Source organism: Procambarus clarkii, chromosome 2, assembly GCF_040958095.1.
Source record: "Procambarus clarkii isolate CNS0578487 chromosome 2, FALCON_Pclarkii_2.0, whole genome shotgun sequence".
NCBI classification, from domain to species: domain Eukaryota; kingdom Metazoa; phylum Arthropoda; class Malacostraca; order Decapoda; family Cambaridae; genus Procambarus; species Procambarus clarkii.
This window is the reverse complement of record NC_091151.1, coordinates 10,823,332-10,845,541: the sequence shown is the minus strand read 5'-3', so window position 1 is coordinate 10,845,541 and position 22,210 is coordinate 10,823,332. Positions and strand designations below refer to the sequence as shown.

Sequence of the window (22,210 nt, the reverse complement as noted above, 5' to 3'; positions counted from 1 at the left end):
ATATGTTACAACAGTTTTGGATGAGGTGAACAAAACTTTCAACACAAGACAGAACAAGAAACAATATTTATAAATTGAGTAAATTAAAGGGAAGGATGGAAGTAACTGCAAAGGGCCTATTGGCCCATATTTCTTGATGCTTTTATATTGGTGCGGAGTCTTGAAGTGGGTAGAATATAGTTGTGCATTAATTGGCTGTTTATTGCTGGTGTTGACTTCTTGATGGGTAGTGCCTCGCAGGCGATTAACAGTGCATAAGCAACAGGGCTCCATTAAGGAACATATAATCTCTTCCTACAACCAAACCATCACCAGAGAAGTCTTAACAAACAACACAAAAATCATCGACAGATACAGCGATAGCAGGCGGTTTGACATCTGCGAGGCACTACACATCAAGAAGTCAACATCAGCTATCAACAGCCAATTAATGCACAACTATATTCTACCTACTTCAAGACTCCGTACCGGCCATGCGTTGCTGAGCCACAGTAACCTTCCCCTTGTCTCCCAGTTCTCCCCACCATTCCCTCTCCCCCGTCCCCTCGTCCTCCCAACCATTCCTCACTCTCCTGTCCCGACGTCCTCTCAACCATTACCCATTTCCCCGTCCCCTCGTCCTCCCCATAATTTCGTCCCTCCCCCATCCTTGATATCCTACCCACTATCCTCCACTCCACCGTCCCCTCGTCCTTCTAACCATTCCCCACTCCACCATCCCCTCGTACTCTACTCCATCTCCCACTCCCCCATCCCCCGGGCCTCCCTATAATTCCCCTCTCCCCTGTTCCCTCGTCCTCTGCACCATCCCCCCACTCTCCTGTCTCCTTGTCCTTCCCATCATTCTCCATTTCCCTGGCCCCTCGTCCCCACAATTCCCAACCCCCCGTATTCTCGTCCTCCCCACCATTCCCTACTCCCTCGTCGATGCCTTCCCAAATGATCTGATGTTCCCGTCAGAAAATTGGGAACATCAAATGATCTGATGTTCCAATCACTGAAATGTAAGAAAAACAATTAAAACCAATATGTAAAACAATGAAGAAATAAAAAAATTAACTATTCTCTTGAAATGAACGGTATGGTAAACAACATAGCGCAATTCCAACGCAGTGTCACAAAATAATTAAATCAAAATGAAAATAATTCGAAATCTATGAAAATTCAATTTATCAATGAAATTGGTAACATTGAAATGGAATCGTAACATATATAGTATAGCGTGAGTTGTTCTTACGTGCAACAGATGGCGCTGTTTTTCAAAAATGCAGGTTTTTACTGTCACAGATGTGTGGCATTTATACTTATACTCACGAAATGAACGGTATGGTAAACAACACAGCTAAATTCTAACGCAATATCACACAAAATAATTAAATCAAAATGAAAAAAATCGAAATATATGAAAATTAAATTTGTCAATGCAATCGGAAAGATTGAAATGGAATCGTAACATATTTATCACAGTGTGTATGGCTCTTATGTACAACAGATGGCGCTGTTTCTTAAAAAAAGAATGTTTTAACCTTTTACAAGTGTGGCATCTATACTTATAAGTATGAAATGAACGGTGTGGTAAACAACACAGCTCAATTCCAACACAATGTCACACAAAATAATTAAATCAAAATTAAAATAAATCGAAATCTATGAAAATTCAATTTATTGATGCAATCGGAAACATTGAAGTGGAAATCATAACATATTTAGTATAGTGTGTGTGTGTGTGTTGCTATTACGTTCAACAGATGGCGCTGTTTTTTCTTTAAATTATGTTTTTACATGTCACAGATGTGGCATCTATACAGTAGGCATATTAAAACACGCGCATATTCGAATGGAATGTTGTATCAGAATTTCAAAGCAATCAGTGAAGAACTTTGGGAGATAACAGTGTGTGTTGCTCCTACGTCCAACAGATGGCGCTGTTTATAAAAAAAACATGTTTTTTCCCGTCACAGGTGAGGCATGTATGTAGTAAGAATATAAAAACATGCGCCTATTCAAATGCAACGTTGTGTTAAAATTTCAAAGCAATCGGTGAAGAACTTTCGGAGATTAGCGATTTTGAACAAACGAACATTTCCATTTATAAATATATATATATATATATATATATATATATATATATATATATATATATATATATATATATATATATATATATATATATATATATATATATATATATATATATATATATGTGTGTGTGTGTATATCCCGAAAATAAACACGTGATTAAGAATGTGACAATGTCAGACCACGGAGGAAAAATGAAACAGGAAATTTCCTTAAGTACTTTCGTATATTAAATACATCTTCAGAAGGTCATTTTACAGATCGAGTGATGGGTATAAATAGGCAGGAGAGAGTGGTGAAGTAAGGTGAGGTACAATACTTGGACAACGCAGAAGGCCCATTGGCCCATCAGATGCACTAGATTGGCTCATCCGATGTAGCCCAATGGCCCATCTGATACAGCAGACATACAAGCATATGTTTTTTACAGCATATATATGTTTATATATATGTTTATATAAATGTTTATATATAAACATAATTTTATATATATGTTTATATATATGTTTATATATAAACATAATTTTATATATATGTTTATATATATGTTTATATATTTTACAGCATATATATACATATATATGCATATATATGTTTACTTGTGCATACAAGCACAAGTTTTTTCCTCCGTGGTCTGACATTGTCATATATATATATATATATATATATATATATATATATATATATATATATATATATATATATATATATATATATATATATATATATATATATATATATGTCGTACCTAGTAGCCAGAACGCACTTCTCAGCCTACTATGCAAGGCCCGATTTGCCTAATAAGCCAAGTTTTCTAGAATAAATGTTTTTTCGACGACCTAACCTACCTAACCTAACCTAACCTAACTTTTTCGGCTACCTAACCTAACCTAACCTATAAAGATAAGTTAGGTTAGGTTAGGTAGGGTTGGTTAGGTTCGGTCATATATCTACGTTAATTTTAACTCCAATAAAAAAAAATTGACCTCATACATAACAAAATGGGTAGCTTTATCATTTCATAAGAAAAAAATTAGAGAAAATATATTAATTCAGGAAAACTTGGCTTATTAGGCAAATCGGGCTTTGCATAGTAGGCTCAGAAGTGCGTTCTGGCTACTAGGTACGACATATATATATATATATATATATATATATATATATATATATATATATATATATATATATATATATATATATATATTATTAAATATGACCGAAAAAGTAAGATTAATAATTCTAACACGAATTTTCTCAATCTTTCGTACATTACGCTTCACTGTTGGAGGTAAATCAAAAATCACTTCTCCAAAATTCATTTTTATTTCTAGTCTGACGCGACACGGGCGCGTTTCGTAAAACTTATTACATTTTCAAAGACTTCACAAATACACAACTGATTAGAACTTGCGTTTCTCTGATTTTATATCTACATTTGAGTGAGGTGGGAAGGGTGATGTGGCATTAACACAAGACAGAACAATAGGGGATATTAATAGGGTATTAAAAGTATCAACACAAGACAGAACAGAAACAATGGGTATTGAATAGAAGTGTTTGTAGAAAGCCTATTGGTCCATATTTCTTGATGCTTCTATATTGGAGCGGAGTCTTGAGGTGGGTAGAATATAGTTGTGCAATAATTAGCTGTTGATTGCTGGTGTTGACTTCTTGATGTGTAGTGCCTCGCAAACGTCAAGCCGCCTGCTATCGCTGTATCTATCGATGATTTCTGTGTTGTTTACTAGGATTTCTCTGGCGATGGTTTGGTTATGGGAAGAGATTATATGTTCCTTAATGGAGCCCTGTTGCTTATGCATCGTTAAACGCCTAGAAAGAGATGTTGTTGTCTTGCCTATATACTGGGTTTTTTGGAGCTTACAGTCCCCAAGTGGGCATTTGAAGGCATAGACGACGTTAGTCTCTTTTAAAGCGTTCTGTTTTGTGTCTGGAGAGTTTCTCATGAGTAGGCTGGCCGTTTTTCTGGTTTTATAGTAAATCGTCAGTTGTATCCTCTGATTTTTGTCTGTAGGGATAACGTTTCTATTAACAATATCTTTCAGGACCCTTTCAGGAAAGTCTTAGTCGACATGAACTTGAAACCGGCCATATACTGCAGGTATGTTGACGACATTTTTACACAGGTACCTGATGTCAGACATCTGCAGGAGCTGAAGGAGGCATTTGAGCAGAGTTCCGTGCTGCGTTTCACTTACGAGACGGAAAAGGATGGGAAGCTGCCTTTTCTAGATGTAACAGTCATGGAAAAGGGCGGAGGTTTCCACACTGCAGTCTACACTAAGGAAACAAACATAGGAATGTGCCTAAATGCCAACAGCGACTGCCCTGACAGGTACAAGAGGAGTGTTGTTAACGCATACGTCGACCGTGCTCTCAGCCACAGCTCAGAATGGAAGCAAGTCGACGAAGAACTCTGTAGGGTAAGGCAGGTCCTAGTCAATAACGGCTTCTCCAATGGTTTCATCGAAGACATCATAAGAAGGAAAGTGAAAAGCCATGCAACCTCCGAAGAGACAACTAACACAACACCTATACCCCCTATTAGACTATTTTACAGGAACTTCTTTTCCACAGCTCATAAAACGGAGGAAAGGGTCCTGAAAGATATTGTTAATAGAAACGTTATCCCTACAGACAAAAATCAGAGGATACAACTGACGATTTACTATAAAACCAGAAAAACGGCCAGCCTACTCATGAGAAACTCTCCAGACACAAAACAGAACGCTTTAAAAGAGACTAACGTCGTCTATGCCTTCAAATGCCCACTTGGGGACTGTAAGCTCCAAAAAACCCAGTATATAGGCAAGACAACAACATCTCTTTCTAGGCGTTTAACGATGCATAAGCAACAGGGCTCCATTAAGGAACATATAATCTCTTCCCATAACCAAACCATCGCCAGAGAAATCCTAGTAAACAACACAGAAATCATCGATAGATACAGCGATAGCAGGCGGCTTGACGTTTGCGAGGCACTACACATCAAGAAGTCAACACCAGCAATCAACAGCCAATTATTGCACAACTATATTCTACCCACCTCAAGACTCCGCTCCAATATAGAAGCATCAAGAAATATGGACCAATAGGCTTTCTACAAACACTTCTATTCAATACCCATTGTTTCTGTTCTGTCTTGTGTTGATACTTTTAATACCCTATTAATATCCCCTATTGTTCTGTCTTGTGTTAATGCCACATCACCCTTCCCACCTCACTCAAATGTAGATATAAAATCAGAGAAACGCAAGTTCTAATCAGTTGTGTATTTGTGAAGTCTTTGAAAATGTAATAAGTTTTACGAAACGCGCCCGTGTCGCGTCAGACTAGAAATAAAAATGAATTTTGGAGAAGTGATTTTTGATTTACCTCCAACAGTGAAGCGTAATGTACGAAAGATTGAGAAAATTCGTGTTAGAATTATTAATCTTACTTTTTCGGTCATTTTTAATAATATATGTCTACAGGAAAGACTGCTACCAAAAATATATATATATATATATATATATATATATATATATATATATATATATATATATATATATATATATATATATATATATATATATATATATATATATATATATAAACACAAACTGAATCACAGTGGCCTATGCAAAGCTGGCAAACTTCCATGAATGTTTCAAAGATCCGGACAAAGGGGCTACCAGACGGGAGCTGAGACAAGGTTCAGATATTTGCCACAAGACTGGCTCCTGAACTGAGAAAACTATAAGTCGAAGAGAGGAAGACTTACAGATCTGGAACAAAATATATTTGGTCTGAATATCGCTATTAATATATACATATTTATGTACAATTTTAACTGATCCTAGAGTAATTTGATTAGGGAATTCATGCTATGTAAAATATAACATTGAAATAGAACATACAAGAGAATGATGAGTATGATCACAGCATACAAGAGAATGATGAGTATGATCACAACATACAAGAGAATGATGAGTATGATCACAACATACAAGAGAATGTTGAGTATGATCACAACATTCAAGAGAATGATGAGTATGATCACAACATTCAAGAGAATGATGAGTATGATCACAGCATACAAGAAAATGATGAGTATGATCACAACATTCAAGAGAATGATGAGTATGATCACAACATACAAGAGAATGTTGAGTATGGTCACAACATTCAAGAGAATGATGAGTATGATCACAACATTCAAGAGAATGATGAGTATGATCACAACATTCAAGAGAATGATGAGTATGATCACAACATTCAAGAGAATGATGAGTATGATCACAGCATACAAGAAAATGATGAGTATGATCACAACATTCAAGAGAATGATGAGTATGATCATAACATACAAGAGAATGATGAGTATGATAACAACAAACAAGAAACAGTGAGAAGCATGATCGCAACATTCAAGATACATGGAAGTAAGAACAAAGTGATCCGAGTCCATAAATTATAATGTAGACGTCCCCAAGTACAAGAACAATAAATACAGTTCTTCCCTTATCCTGAATATTCTCTCTCACGCTCCCACAATACAAAAAAGTACATTTAGATACGCAAGAATGATTTTGTGTATACACAAAACAGCTTGTGTGTGTGCAATGTAATCTCCCGCCAACACGTACACATACACTCTCTAAAAACATTTAATATTTGGCGGAGCTGTATAATCCTGAATGTCTTTCCATCTCTGCTTTTTATATATATTTGTCTTTATTAAATATTTTGGGAGCAGATTTCTTATAGAAAACTCCTATATTGATCAGTGACATTGTTCATAAAATACCTTTCTGTTATCTGTGATTATATCTCTAACTTTTGATATAATCTAACTTCCTTAGTTTCTAGTATTTAATCGAAACCCACAAACTACCTTTGACCTGACCATCGACTTTGTGACCCGTCATATTTAATTCTGCACAAAACACCTTTGACAATTTTGTTTGGCATTCTATTTAGAAAAAGTTCGAGCCAAGTAATAAAATTTATGATTTTACTTCTAATACAAACTCGTGGATTATTTGCCATACCTCTACCGCTCGTCATATTTACTAATGTATTGACACAACCGTTTGGGAACCTTGCAGTTATTCAACTCATTAAACAACATATTTTCAATGCGAGAAGTAACCAAAGTAGACTCTGGCCTAATGTCATCTTCACGATCTCCAACGTTTATGTGGTCAATGTTCAGGGATAGTACTGGGTAATTGCAAACAGGGTGTCCCAAAATGTTCAGGGATAGTACTGGGCAGTTACAAACAGGGTGTCCCAAAATGTTCAGGGATAGTACTGGGTAATTGCAAACAGGGTGTCCCAAAATTTTCAGAGATTGTACTGGGTAATTACATACAGGGTGTCCCAAAATGTTCAGGGATTGTACTGGGTAATTACAAACAGGATGTCCCAAAATGTTCAGGGAGAGTACTGGGTAATTGCAAACAGGGTGTCCCAAAATGTTCAGGGATAGTACTGGGCAGTTACAAACAGGGTGTCCCAAAATGTTCAGGGATAGTACTGGGTAATTACAAACAGGGTTTACAAACAGGGTGTCCCAAAATGTTCAGGGATAGTACTGGGCAGTTACAAACAGGGTGTCCCAAAATGTTCAGGGATAGTACTGGGCAGTTACAAACAGGGTGTCCCAAAATGTTCAGGGATAGTACTGGGTAGTTACAAACAGGGTGTTCCAAATTTTTTACGGAATGTACTGGGTAATTACATACCGGGTGTCCCAAAATGTTGAGGGATTGTACTGGGTAATTACATACAGGGTGTCTCAAAATGTTCAGAGATTGTACTGGGTAATTACATACAGGGTGTCCCAAAATGTTCAGAGATTGTACTGGGTTATTACATACAGGGTGTCTCAAAATGTTCAGGGATTGTAGTGGGTAGTTACATACAGGGTGTCTAAAAATGTTCAGGGATTGTAGTGGGTTATTACATACAGGGTGTCCCAAAATGTTCAGGGATTGTAGTGGGTAATGTTATGATGCCAGGAAGCTGAGAAACGAGTTTACCTTGAGAGTTATTCTACCAAGTCTGTCCCAACTGAGAGGTTAAGGAGATACAGACCTAGACATTCATATAGTTAATGATCGATTGAATTGGGCAAATAATTTGCAAGCATGGGCAGTGAATAAGAAAATGACTTGACACAAGATGTGGAGAGTTTGCTGGAGGTGTGAGGCTCGCTTGAGAGGAGCTAGACCCCACTTGAGCACCAGACATCGTGAGGGAAAGCCGCGCTCTGTGTGAGCTCCTGTTAGAGAGGAACCCTTAGTTGATATACCTTCAAGAGGAAGGAAGTGTGCAGACTTTTCAGCTGTGGAATCGAGCTGGAAACGTGTGTGGTCTCAAGTCCTGGACGGCAAGAAGAGTTTGTGAAGCCGTCCTGAAATATTTTCGTTGGGCAACTTGTGAGTGCCCTGTCGAGCATCGGCCAGGAAGCACCCTCAACTAGACAATCTGTGGTAAGGACGATTTTATATAAATCAGTTTATAGTGATTACTTGTAGTTGGTCGTGTGCCCAGCGACAGTAGCGAATGTTTAGTGATATATTAGGCATGTTTTATTAAGGAAGAAGGCATAAATAAGAGAGTAAAGATGGAGGAACAGCCTGGAGGGCGGAGCAACATCCATCTCCTCCAAGTGCTGGCAAGTGACTGAGAAAGCCCAACTCCTGACCAAGTAGCTGCCCACCGCGGCAGGCGGAGGAACCCCCCAACGGGAGGCAGAGGATGGATTCGTCCTGGATGGGGGAGTCCATACTCACAGCATGTTGGCTGGAAACATTAATTGTGTGGTTTATTTTGTTTATGTGTTTATAGGGAAACATTTTTATTGGCGTGTCGATGGGTTGCTGGTTTGTCTGGGGAAGGAGTTGCTGAGAACTTGGAAGCCAGCAGAGAGGGAGTAGTTGATGAGACTCCAAGGGTGTGGAAGGTACTGAGCTCTGTGGAAGAGCAGCTACACAGTGAGGAGCACGATCTCAAGCTGTGAGAAGAGGAGCAGTGGAATGAAGTTTTACATGCTTCTGTGATACCAGTGGTGAAGCACCATTGTTGCTCAAGGTAGACTTCATGGTGTAGCAGCCGGGAGAGCTGTGGAGGACCCTGGTAGACTGTTGTAGGAAGAACCTGATGATGTCAGGGTAGTGAACTCCCAGATGTGGAAAGGAAGTTCTAATTGATTACTTGTAGGTAGTTGGTAGAGTGTTTGGTTGTCATTAGCGTGCAAGACGCAGTGGAAGGTGAGTGATTGATTACCATTTTTGTGCCAAGGAGTACTTATACTGAAGAATAGACTTACAACCTTAGGCTAGATTACCTGCAGATATATATATATATATATATATATATATATATATATATATATATATATATATATATATGTTCTAGGACTGATAGGGTGATTGATCATTGTTGTTTATCAAGGAATATTTATGTTGATGTTTATAGAATTATAGCCATAGGCTGAACTGCCTGCAGATATTTATATGTACCAGAGTTGGTGGCGCCATATCATATTGTATTACATGATTTACCCACTTGGTGAGGCTGATAGTGCAACATTGTCTTACAAGACTTGACCTACTTGAAGAGGTTGGTAGTATTAGGTGGTGAGTCAGGCGTTAGGATACCACTTGATAAGCAGATGATAGAGTCCTTAAGGTATTGGAGCGCAACCTGACTACAGTAGTATAGAATGTTGGAGATATATTATTATACGTGTATATGTATTGTCCATGTGCCTTGTCCAGTAAATGTATTCAAATTTGCTGGTGTTTGGCCTTGTCCTAGTGGGGCTTCCGAGAAAATAGGAAAGAAAGAGAAAGAGAGAGAGAGAGAAAGAACCAAGAACCAAAGCTGTGGTCAGCATAGTATGGAATAATATCAAACAAAAGGGGATTGAGGAGATCAGACCACATAAGGAGAGAGTGGGGAGTCACGGCGGCTCGAGTGGGTGTTTGCACGTGACAACGAGGCTAGTGTTGGAGCCGTATCCCCTAAACGTGTGACGCTGAGCCCCTCTCCAAGTGCCAGGAATGCACAGGGTGATCTCCTGGTCAAGTATAAGCACTCTACAGAATTTTGGGTTGGTTGTCCGTAAGGAAGCATGACCAACAACAACATCAACAGCAATATTGTAATAGTAATTACATACAGGGTGTCTCAAAATGTTCCGGGATTGTACTGGGTAATTACATACAGGATGTCTCAAAATGTTCAGGGATTGTACTGGGTAATTATAAACAGGGTGTCCAAAAAGGCTGGCCCCATAGGCAAAGTATAAAAGAAAATCACTGTGTTTGTTATTATATTACATGAATTATCAGTTATTTTATCAGTTACAATAATGATACTTTTCAGTCACAATACAGTAGCCTTAAGTTACTATACAAGAGTCTTAAGTTACAATACAAAAGTCGTAAGTTACAATACATTAGTCGTAAGTCACAATAAAATAGTCTTAAGACACAATACAATAGTGTAAAGTTACCAAACAATAGTCTTAAGTTACATTCAGTTTTAATGCTTCCCTCGTCGTCACCTCCCCTGACAGTCCCCTCATCTTCCCCTCCACCTTCCCCACCCCTACCACCACCCCCTTCCCCACCCCTACCACCACCACTTCCTCCACCCCTACCACCACCCCTTCCCCACCCCTACCACCACCCCTTCCCAACCCCTACCACCACCCCTTCCCACCCCTACCATCACCCCTTCCCCACCCCTACCACTACCCCTTCCCCACCCCTACCACCACCCCTTCCCCACCCCTACCACTACCCCTTCCCAACCCCTACCATCACCCCTTCCCCACCCCTACCACCACCCCTTCCCCACCCCTACCACTACCCCTTCCCAACCCCTACCACCACCCCTTCCCCACCCCTACCACTACCCCTTCCCCACCCCTACCACTACCCCTTCCCCCACCCCTACCACCACCCCTTCCCCCCCCTACCACCACCCCTTTCCCCACCCCTACCACCACCCCTTCCCCACCTCTACCACTACCCACTTCCCCACCCCTACCACCACCCCTTCCCCACCCCTACCACCACCTCTTCCCCACCCCTACCACTACCCTTCCCCACCCCTACCACCACCCCTTCCCCCACCCCTACCACCACCACTTCCCCACCCCTACCACCACCCCTTCCCCACCCCTACCATCACCCCTTCCCCACCCCTACCACCACCTCTTCCTCACCCCTACCACTACCCCTTCCCCACCCCTACCACCACCCCTTCCCCACCTCTACCACTACCACTTCCCCACCCCTACCACCACCCCTTCCCCACCCCTACCACCACCTCTTCCCCACCCCTACCACTACCCCTTCCCCACCCCTACCACCACCCCTTCCCCACCCCTACCACCACCACTTCCCCACCCCTACCACCACCCCTTCCCCACCCCTACCATCACCCCTTCCCCACCCCTACCACCACCTCTTCCCCACCCCTACCACTACCACTTCCCCACCCCTACCACCACCCCTTCCCCACCTCTACCACTACCACTTCCCCACCCCTACCACTACCCATTCCCCCACCCCTACCACCACCCCTTCCCTCCCTACCACCACCCCTTTCCCCACCCCTACCACCACCCCTTCCCCACCTCTACCACTACCACTTCCCCACCCCTACCACCACCCCTTCCCCACCCCTACCACCACCTCTTCCCCACCCCTACCACTACCCCTTCCCCACCCCTACCACCACCCCTTCCCCACCCCTACCACCACCACTTCCCCACCCCTACCACCACCCCTTCCCCACCCCTACCATCACCCCTTCCCCACCCCTACCACCACCTCTTCCCCACCCCTACCACTACCCCTTCCCCACCCCTACCACCACCCCTTCCCCACCTCTACCACTACCACTTCCCCACCCCTACCACCACCCCTTCCCCACCCCTACCACTACCTCTTCCCCACCCCTACCACCACCCCTTCCCCACCTCTACCACTACCACTTCCCCACCCCTACCACCACCCCTTCCCCACCCCTACCACCACCTCTTCCCCACCCCTACCACTACCCCTTCCCCACCCCTACCACCACCCCTTCCCCACCCCTACCACCACCACTTCCCCACCCCTACCACCACCCCTTCCCCACCCCTACCATCACCCCTTCCCCACCCCTACCACCACCTTTTCCTCACCCCCTACCACTACCCCTTCCCCACCCCTACCACCACCCCTTCCCCACCTCTACCACTACCACTTCCCCACCCCTACCACCACCCCTTCCCCACCCCTACCACCACCTCTTCCCCACCCCTACCACTACCCCTTCCCCACCCCTACCACCACCCCTTCCCCACCCCTACCACCACCACTTCCCCACCCCTACCACCACCCCTTCCCCACCCCTACCATCACCCCCTTCCCCACCCCTACCACCACCTCTTCCCCACCCCTACCACTACCCCTTCCCCACCCCTACCACCACCCCTTCCCCACCTCTACCACTACCACTTCCCCACCCCCTACCACTACCCATTCCCCCACCCCTACCACCACCCCTTCCCCCCCTACCACCACCCCTTTCCCCACCCCTACCACCACCCCTTCCCCACCTCTCCCACTACCACTTCCCCACCCCTACCACCACCCCTTCCCCACCCCTACCACCACCTCTTCCCCACCCCTACCACTACCCCTTCCCCACCCCTACCACCACCCCTTCCCCACCCCTACCACCACCACTTCCCCACCCCTACCACCACCCCTTCCCCACCCCTACCATCACCACTTCCCCACCCCTACCACCACCTCTTCCCCACCCCTACCACTACCCCTTCCCCACCCCTACCACCACCCCTTCCCCACCTCTACCACTACCACTTCCCCACCCCTACCACCACCCCTTCCCCACCCCTACCACTACCTCTTCCCCACCCCTACCACCACCCCTTCCCCACCTCTACCACTACCACTTCCCCACCCCTACCACCACCCCTTCCCCACCCCTACCACTACCTCTTCCCCACCCCTACCACCACCTCTTCCCCACCCCCACCACTACCCCTTCCCCACCCTTACCACCACCCCTTCCCCACACCTACCACTACCTCTTCCCCACCCCTACCACCACCCCTTCCCCACCCCTACCACCACCCCTTCCCCACCCTTACCACTAACCCTTCCCCACCCCTACCACCACCCCTTCCCCACCCATACCACCACCCCTTCCCCACCCTTACCACTAACCCTTCCCCACCCCTACCACCACCCCTTCCCCACCCATACCACCACCCCTTCCCCACTCTTACCACTAACCCTTCCCCACCCATACCACCACCCCTTCCCCACTCTTACCACTAACCCTTCCCCACCCATACCACCACCCCTTCCCCACTCTTACCACTAACCCTTCCCCACCCCTACCACTACCCCTTCCCCACCCATACCTCCTTCCCTTCCCACGCCAACCCCTCTCCCTATCCGGTTAACTACCCGGCATTGCTCGGTATATTCTGTTATTTTTCCCTCCCATCGTCTCCCCTCTTCCACTTGACACCCTATTGTGTCCACCCCTTTGGTCCTTCCCTTCCTCTCTTCCCCTCCTCCCCTTACCCCCACCCTTACCTTAGCTTCCCCGCCCACAGCTATATCCACTCCCATATTCCCTAGGTTCTCCCCTGTCACCTCCGTTTCTTTCCTTCACTCAGAAAATGTATGGGTCTCTTTCACCCCTCCCCTTCCCCCCCCCCCCACGTTCGTCCTCCCCTTTTCTTTCACCCCTCCCCCCCCCCTCCGCCTCGCCCCCTCCCCTCCCCTCACCATCCCTGATTTTCTCTATCCAGAGATATTACTAACAAAATATTGACAGAGACTATTAATGTTGCTGTGATGGAGTGCGTGAGGTGGCTGGCTCTCACTGGTTTATGAGTGGGAGGTTAATTAACCTCAGGGAGGAGTGGTGGCTGTAATAAACTTGCGGGTTTTATCGACCTATTGCAGAAATATGAATATCAGAAATATTCGGTACATCTTTCCGGCTTCAGTGTTGGATATTATTATCAGAAAGAGTCATAGATTTTATGTTCTGTGTTAAAACAAAATTTACAGGGTTAGTCGGCAGCTTGGGTCAACCCATCGTCATGGGGGGTCTGAATGCGACCCTGGAACGCTGTTCACTTTTGAATTATGGCGACCCTGACCAACCTATGTTCATCCCACCCCCCAGACCTTTCCCTCTATCAATTTGGGTGAGGCTAACTCCAAGCAAATGGCCTTAAAATTTGGATTAACAAAAGTACTCTCTTATAGTAAGCTCTGAGGGTTTCCCGGCGGTGCCCGGGATATTCCGCCTCTCCTCACAACCCTCTTATCCCATCTCCCTCTTGACCCCCTAGTCCTCATCCCCTCTATCCTTTCCCCTTCGTCCCTCCCGATGACCTCCCCCTCTTCCTCTCTACCTCCCCATCCCCCTACTTACCACACCACTCTCGCCACCCCCCATTTCGTCCTCCCTGTTACTCCTCTTTTCCCTCATATATTCCTCTTGACACCTCTTCTGCCCTCCCCCCCTTTAGTCCTCTCCTTCCTACCTTCCCTCCTACTTCACTCCTCCCGTCCCATCCCCCTATATTTCCCTTACCCCCTCCCCATTTCTTTCTCCTCTACTACTTCCATCCCTGCTTCTCTATGTATTTATAATATTAAATGGCATTCACGTAGAATATAATAATATCTACTTTCGGCTTTGTGAGTTGCCCTTCAGTCTTGTATAGGACCAGCAGGGCCAGAATATTATTAATGTGATTTCTGAGACTGTGGCCGTAGTTAGATCGCAGGACATTTCTGCCTTTTTTCGGAAATCAATGAATAAATGTGGATGATTCTATAAGAAATACGTATTGATTTTTGTTTTCAAAATATTTTCATAAGTACACTGGGACAAAATTCATCGTGAGGAGTCTGAATGAGAACATGGGACGTCGATCTTTTTTAAATTCTGGCGAACCTGATGAGCATAAGCTAATCCCCACCCATCATATTTTTTCATGTCTCAAAACATCTTTCAAAATAGAACTTGTCTTTTTAATACCGAAAAAAATGGATTTGTCTTCTCATTCTCTATCCTATCTCCCACAGACCACCAATAATTATCATTCTATAAAGTTCATGGAAAAATGTGCATAATATTCAACTCAAAACTGAATAACAAAGGCAATATTTATATACAGATCTTGGCGGTGTATTCATAACATCTTAAACAAATCGTATTAATTTCGAATGGACTCAAAAGGTGTATAGAAGTTCTTGCCCAACTTACATTTTTAGAAATTAATTGAAATACTTTGGCTTAGAATATTGGTAAAAATATTGTGTAATAACGCTGGTAATGTAATGAGGAGCCGGTCGGCCGAGCGGACAGCACGCTGGACTTGTGATCCTGTGGTCCTGGGTTCGATCCCAGGCGCCGGCGAGAAATAATGGGCAGAGTTTCTTTCATCCTATGCCCCTGTTACCTAGCAGTAAAATAGGTACCTGGGTGTTAGTCAGCTGTCACGGGGGGTGGAGGCCTGGTCGAGGACCGGGCCGTAGGGACACTAAAAAAGCCCCGAAATCATCTGAAGATAACCTCAAGATGATTGAGGCAGAAGTGCTGTTAACAAGTAGTATAGTAGGCATCCTTCAGTCTCGGGAGACTATGGAGTTGCGCCCTAGTTGTCAATCCTGGTGCAGCGTCTGGTGTGACTGATGAGGCCAATCCGAGAGTGGCAGTCCATCCCACACCGAGCACAAACGAAGTCCGATTCTGGTCTGTCTTCCTGGTTACCGGCTTTCCTTCTCTGTCTCTTTGCCTCCGATTCCTTGGCAAGTGACTCCTCGAACTTGGAGAGACCTCGTTGAACAGACTGCCTCCAGGCTGAACGGTCTGTAGCCAGTGTCTCCCATATAGCGAGATCGACGTCCATGGCTTTCAGGTCCCTTTTGCATACGTCTTTGTACCGTAGCTGGGGCTTGCCTACTGGACGCTTTCCCTGCCTCAGCTCTCCATACAGGAGATCCTTGGGGATCCTGCCGTCGCCCATTCGCACAACGTGCCCGAGCCAGCGCATTCGTCTCTGTTTCAGCATTGTGTACATGCTGGTGATTCTTGCTCTCCCCAAGACGTTGTTGTTTGTCACCTTGTCCTGCCAGGTGATGTCCAAGATGTGTCTAAGGCAGCGCATGTGGTAGGCATTCAGCCGTCTTTCCTGACGGGCGCGGAGTGTCCAAGACTCACTGCCATAAAGGAGAGTGCTCAGGACACAGGATCTGTAAACCTGAATCTTAGTATACTCAGTTAGCCTATTATTGGCCCACACTCTCTTTGTCAGTTTGGACATGGTAGTAGATGCCTTACCGATGCGTTTGTTTAGCTCCGTATCAAGAGAGAGGGAGTCAGAGATTGTGGAGCCCAGGTACACGAAGTCGTGAACAACTTCCAGTTTGGAATCAGAGATGCGGATGTCAGGTGGGGAGTCCACTCCTTGTCCCATGACTTGTGTTTTCTTCAGACTGATGGTGAGTCCGAAAGCCTGAGAGGCCTCGCTGAAGCGGGTTATGAGCCGTTGGAGGTCTTCAGCTGAGTGGGCAGTGACTGCTGCGTCGTCGGCAAAGAGGAAGTCGCGCAGACACCTCAGCCGAACCTTTGTCTTGGCTCTCAGCCTGGCGAGGTTAAAGAGCTTCCCATCCGACCTGGTCCGGAGGTAAATGCCTTCCGTGACAGATCCGAAGGCGTGCCGCAGATTGAGGCCTGGTCGAGGACCGGGCCGTAGGGACACTAAAAAAACCCCGAAATCATCTGAAGATAACCTCAAGATGATTGAGGCAGAAGTGCTGTTAACAAGAGTATTAAGATAACTACTTGTTTCAAAACACACTTTTTCTTCGTGTGCATAAAACGTGAGTTTGTAGAACTCTGCACAATGTCTCCTCTGTCACAGGGAACTTGTGCTGGGATCACAGCTAGGGACTAGGGACATGACCACTGACCACCTCCAGGGAAATGACAGCGGTACACTGACCAATCCTAGGGACATGGCAGAGGTACTTTGACCACAGCCAGGTACATAACAGAGGTACACTGACTACTGCTAAGTACATAACAGAGGTACACTGACTACTGCTAGGTACATGCCAGAGGTACAATGACTACTGCTAGGTACATGCCAGAGGTACAATGACCACTGCTAGGGACATGCCAGAGGTACAATGACTACTGCTAGGTACATGCCAGAGGTACAATGACTACTGCTAGGTACATGCCAGAGGTACAATGACTACTGCTAGGGACATGCCAGAGGTACAATGACTACTGCTAGGTACATGCCAGAGGTACAATGACCACTGCTAGGGACATGGCAGAGGTACAATGACTACTGCTAGGTACATACCAGAGGTACAATGACTACTGCTAGGGACATGCCAGAGGTACAATGACTACTGCTAGGTACATGCCAGAGGTACAATGACCACTGCTAGGGACATGCCAGAGGTACAATGACTACTGCTAGGTACATGCCAGAGGTACAATGACTACTGCTAGGGACATGCCAGAGGTACAATGACTACTGCTAGGTACATGCCAGAGGTACAATGACTACTGCTAGGTACATGCCAGAGGTACAATGACTACTGCTAGGTACATGCCAGAGGTACAATGACCACTGCTAGGGACATGCCAGAGGTACAATGACTACTGCTAGGTACATACCAGAGGTACAATGACTACTGCTAGGGACATGCCAGAGGTACAATGACTACTGCTAGGTACATGCCAGAGGTACAATGACCACTGCTAGGGACATGCCAGAGGTACAATGACTACTGCTAGGTACATGCCAGAGGTACAATGACTACTGCTAGGGACATGCCAGAGGTACAATGACTACTGCTAGGTACATGCCAGAGGTACAATGACCACTGCTAGGGACATGCCAGAGGTACAATGACTACTGCTAGGTACATGCCAGAGGTACAATGACTACTGCTAGGGACATGCCAGAGGTACAATGACTACTGCTAGGTACATGCCAGAGGTACAATGACCACTGCTAGGGACATGCCAGAGGTACAATGACTACTGCTAGGTACATGCCAGAGGTACAATGACTACTGCTAGGGACATGCCAGAGGTACAATGACTACTGCTAGGTACATGCCAGAGGTACAATGACTACTGCTAGGGACATGCCAGAGGTACAATGACTACTGCTAGGTACATGCCAGAGGTACAATGACTACTGCTAGGGACATGGCAGAGGTACAATGACTACTGCCAGGTACATGCCAGAGGTACAATGACTACTGCTAGGGACATGCCAGAGGTATAATGACTACTGCTAGGGACATGCTAGAGGGACACTGACCACTGCTAGGGACATGCTAGAGGGACACTGACCACTGCTAGGTACATGCCAGAGGTACAATGACTACTGCTAGGGACCTGCTAGAGGGACACTGACCACTGCTAGGGACATGCTAGAGGGACACTGACTAATGCTAAGTACATAACAGAGGTACACTGACTAATGCTAGGTACATAACAGAGGTATACTGACTACCTATAAAGATTAGGAAGATGACCATTGACCACAGCTAAGGACAGGACAGAAATACACTGACGACTGCTAAGAACATTACAGTGGTAAACTGACCATAGTAAGGGATATTACAATAATACACTGAGTAGAGCTAAGTACAAAATACGGACGAAATTATCTCTGGTCGTATGCCAAGCCACACAAAATAATCTCCTGATAAACAGTAACAGGGAATACTTCAACAATTCAGGGTAGAATTGAAGTTACAATTGACCATTATATAATATGACCAAACCACACATCAGAAGATGGAGAAACGACGACGTGTCGGTCCGTCCTGGACCATTATCAAGTCGACTGTGAGAGGTGGTGGAGCAGAGATAATGGTCCAGGACGGACCGAAACGTCGTCGTTTCAGAAAATTTCCTCCAAGGTTGTTCGGTTTACCTCCTCATTTAGTGCAGGGACCTCTCCTTGTTCTATTGTGAAGACCTCCTGGAATCTCTTGTTGAGTTTTTCACACACCTCTTTATCGTTCTCTGTGTATCTGTTCTCCCCTTTTCTCAGTTTCATCACTTGTTCCTTCACTGCTGTTTACCTCCTGATGTGGCTGTGGAGCAGCTTTGGCTGGGTCTTAGCTTTACTCGCGATGTCATTTTCATGCTGTCTCTCTGCTTCTCTCCTCACTCTGATGTACTCATTTCTGGCCCTCTGGTATTTCTCCCTGCTCTCTGGTGTTCTGTTGTTCCTGTAGTTTCTCCATGTTCTTTTACTCAATTGCTTCGCTGCTGCACATTCCTGGTTGAACCATGGATTCTTCTGTTGCTTTTCATTTTTCACTTTTTTAGACTATGATAAACCTGTCTGCAGCCTCCTGACACTTCTGAGTGACATAATCCATCATATCCTGTACAGTCTTTTCTCTGAGTTCTGTTTTCCATGGTATTCCCATTAGGAAGTTCCTCATCTCGTCATATTTTCCTCTTCGGTTATTTAGTCTTTTTCCTTCCAATCCCATCCTTGGATAGGTTATCCCTACTTCTACCAGATACTCAAATATCAATACACTGTGGTCACTCATTCCTATGTGGGCTACATATATGACTTCCCTTATTTCTTAGCCATTTAAGGTGAAAATCAGGTAGTCTAGTTGGTTCGTCATTTCCTCTCATTCTTGTGGGTCCCTTGACATGTTGGCTCAGAAAGTTCCTTGTACTCACTTCCGAAAGTTTAGATCTCCATGTGTCTTCACCTCCATGTGGGTCCTCATTCTCCCAGTCTATCTTTCCATGGTTGAAATCGCCTATGATTAAGAGTCTGGATCCATTCCTGCAAGCAACTGAAGCTGCTCTCTCTATTATGTTAATGGTAGCCATGTTGTTTCTGTCGAACTCTTGTCTGGGTCTTCTGTCATTTAATGGAGGGTTGTAAATGACTGCCACTATTATCTTAGGTCCACCCAATGCCATACTTCCTGTTATGTAATCTCTGAATCCATCGCAGCCCAGAATTTCCATCTCTTCAAAGCGCCAGTCCTTCCTTATCAGCAGAGCCACTCCTCCTCCTCCTCTCCCATCTCTTTCTTTCCTTACTATATAAAAGTCCTTTGGAAACACAGCATTTGTTATGACTCCTGACAATTTTGTTTCTGTGAGTCCTATTACATCTAGGTTTTCTTCCTGCGCCCTTTCTGCCAGTTCACTTGCTTTGTTGGTAATTCCATAGATATTTGAGTACATTACCTTGAAGCTCACTTTCCTATGTCCATTTGCACCCACCCTCCCCACTAGTTCAGGAAGCTGTTACATGGGCATTGCTGCTTGGGTAGGCTCATCCTCCTGTAGGGTAGTTACCAGGGGTTCTGAGGGAGGTAGGGTGGGGGGGGGTCAGGAGGGGCAGGCGGACGATGGCTTAGAACTGGGGTGGGGGATGGAGGACTTAGTTCATGTCTGGGGCCGGCTTGGGGCAGGAGGAGGACCAGGGGGTGGGAGGGAAGGGGGTACTCGGGGTAGGGAGGGAGGGTGGAATTGGGTAGAATGGTGGAACTCCCCACCTATAGGGTGGTGAGTTGGGATGTTGCAGTCCCCTCTGGGGTTCCCGAGGTGCTGGGTTGGGGTTCCACACTCCCCCCTGTGATTGCTGGGTTGGGGGTTGAGGCTCCCTGGCTCCTTTCCCTCTGCCTGCGCCTTTTCCTTGCATCTGCTGCCTGTATTACCTGTGTCCTGGTCATGTCCCTCTGAAGGAATACCTGTCTGTAATTTGTTACATGTTTCAGTTTGCTTTTTTTTTGCTAGTATGTCCTCTTTGATGCACTCGTTTTTGAGCACTACCTTGATCAACCGGTCTTTGTCTTTGTTGTACTGGCCAATCCGGAAAAACTTTTCTATGTCTGTTTCAGCCCCTTCCAGACCTATCTCCTTCAGTACCCCTGCCACTGCAGCTTTGTCCTTAGACCTCCATTCTTCCCTTGTGGAACCCTCTTGTTCCTTAACACCTATCACTACTACAGTTCTTTTCCTTTCCAGTAACTGGCTCGTGCATCTAGCTGCCTCCTGTGAGGTTACTGCTTTCATTACAACTTCCTCGACTGTGGCCATTGCTCCTGGGCTCTTCAGCATTTCAGCAAAGGTGGCACCCATTGTAGGGGTCCCTGCCACTGCTGCATCTCCTGGTACCTGGGGGTTGGTCCCCTGGGCCTCAGTCTGAGAGGATCCTTTTTTTAGGTTAGTAATCTCCTCTTGCGCTGCCTTTAGTGCATTCTGCAATTTATTTATGAGTCCTCTCATGTCTTTCAGTTCCTCAGTGATTTCCCTCCATGCGCGAACAGTCATCTCCATGTATGACTCGTCCTGTTCCTCTCCTCCACCTGTGTTCTGTTTTCTTACCATCCTGCTTGATCCCTTTTCTTTCCCCTAGCGTTTGTTAGTCTACACTAACCCCAGTGTGTGTGTGTGTGTGTGTGTGTGTGTGTGTGTGTGTGTGCTCACCTAATTGTGCTTGCGGGGGTTGAGCTTTGGCTCTTTGGTCCCTCCTCTCAACTGCCAATCAACTGTGTGTGTGTGTATGTGTGTGTGTGGGGGGGGAGTGGGAGAGAGGAGGAGAGAGGGAGAGAGGGAAAGAAGGAGAGAGAGATAGAGAGCGTGGGGAGTGGGAGTGGGGGGGGGGGAGTGAGATGGGGGGGTAAGAGAAAGGGTGGATTATGAGTTAGGTCTTATCCCCTTTCCACAAAAGATGTTAATCCTTTCTAGCCTGACTGGACGTTTGTGTGTGCGTGTGCGTGTGCGTGTGTGTGTGTGTGTGTTTGCTTTTGCGTGTGCGTGCGTGTGTGCTTGCAAACGTACGTGTGCGTGCCTGCGTTCGTGCGTGTGTACATGCGCGTGTTACGGGGGTCTTGTAAATGTCAACCTCTACCCAAAATGAGCCACTTTGAGATTTTAATTGTATATGATATACTGAACAAGAATTTGATAATATTTTACCTCATTCTATACACCTGAAGAATTGACCAGAGAGGAGTACCTACCCGTCAGCCTCCCGCTC

The 22,210-nt window shown here is 45.4% G+C and overlaps 1 protein-coding gene across 1 annotated transcript in view; it reads left to right on the top strand.

The window, feature by feature from the left end:
- Window positions 1-22,210, top strand: part of LOC138367350 (inactive protein tyrosine kinase pTKL-like) — a 62,334-nt gene that overhangs the window by 16,341 nt on the left and 23,783 nt on the right. The window contains exon 2 of the mRNA XM_069328802.1: window positions 5,990-6,521. Within this exon, the coding sequence (XP_069184903.1) occupies window positions 5,990-6,521 (532 nt within the window). The remainder of the gene's footprint in view (window positions 1-5,989; window positions 6,522-22,210) is intronic.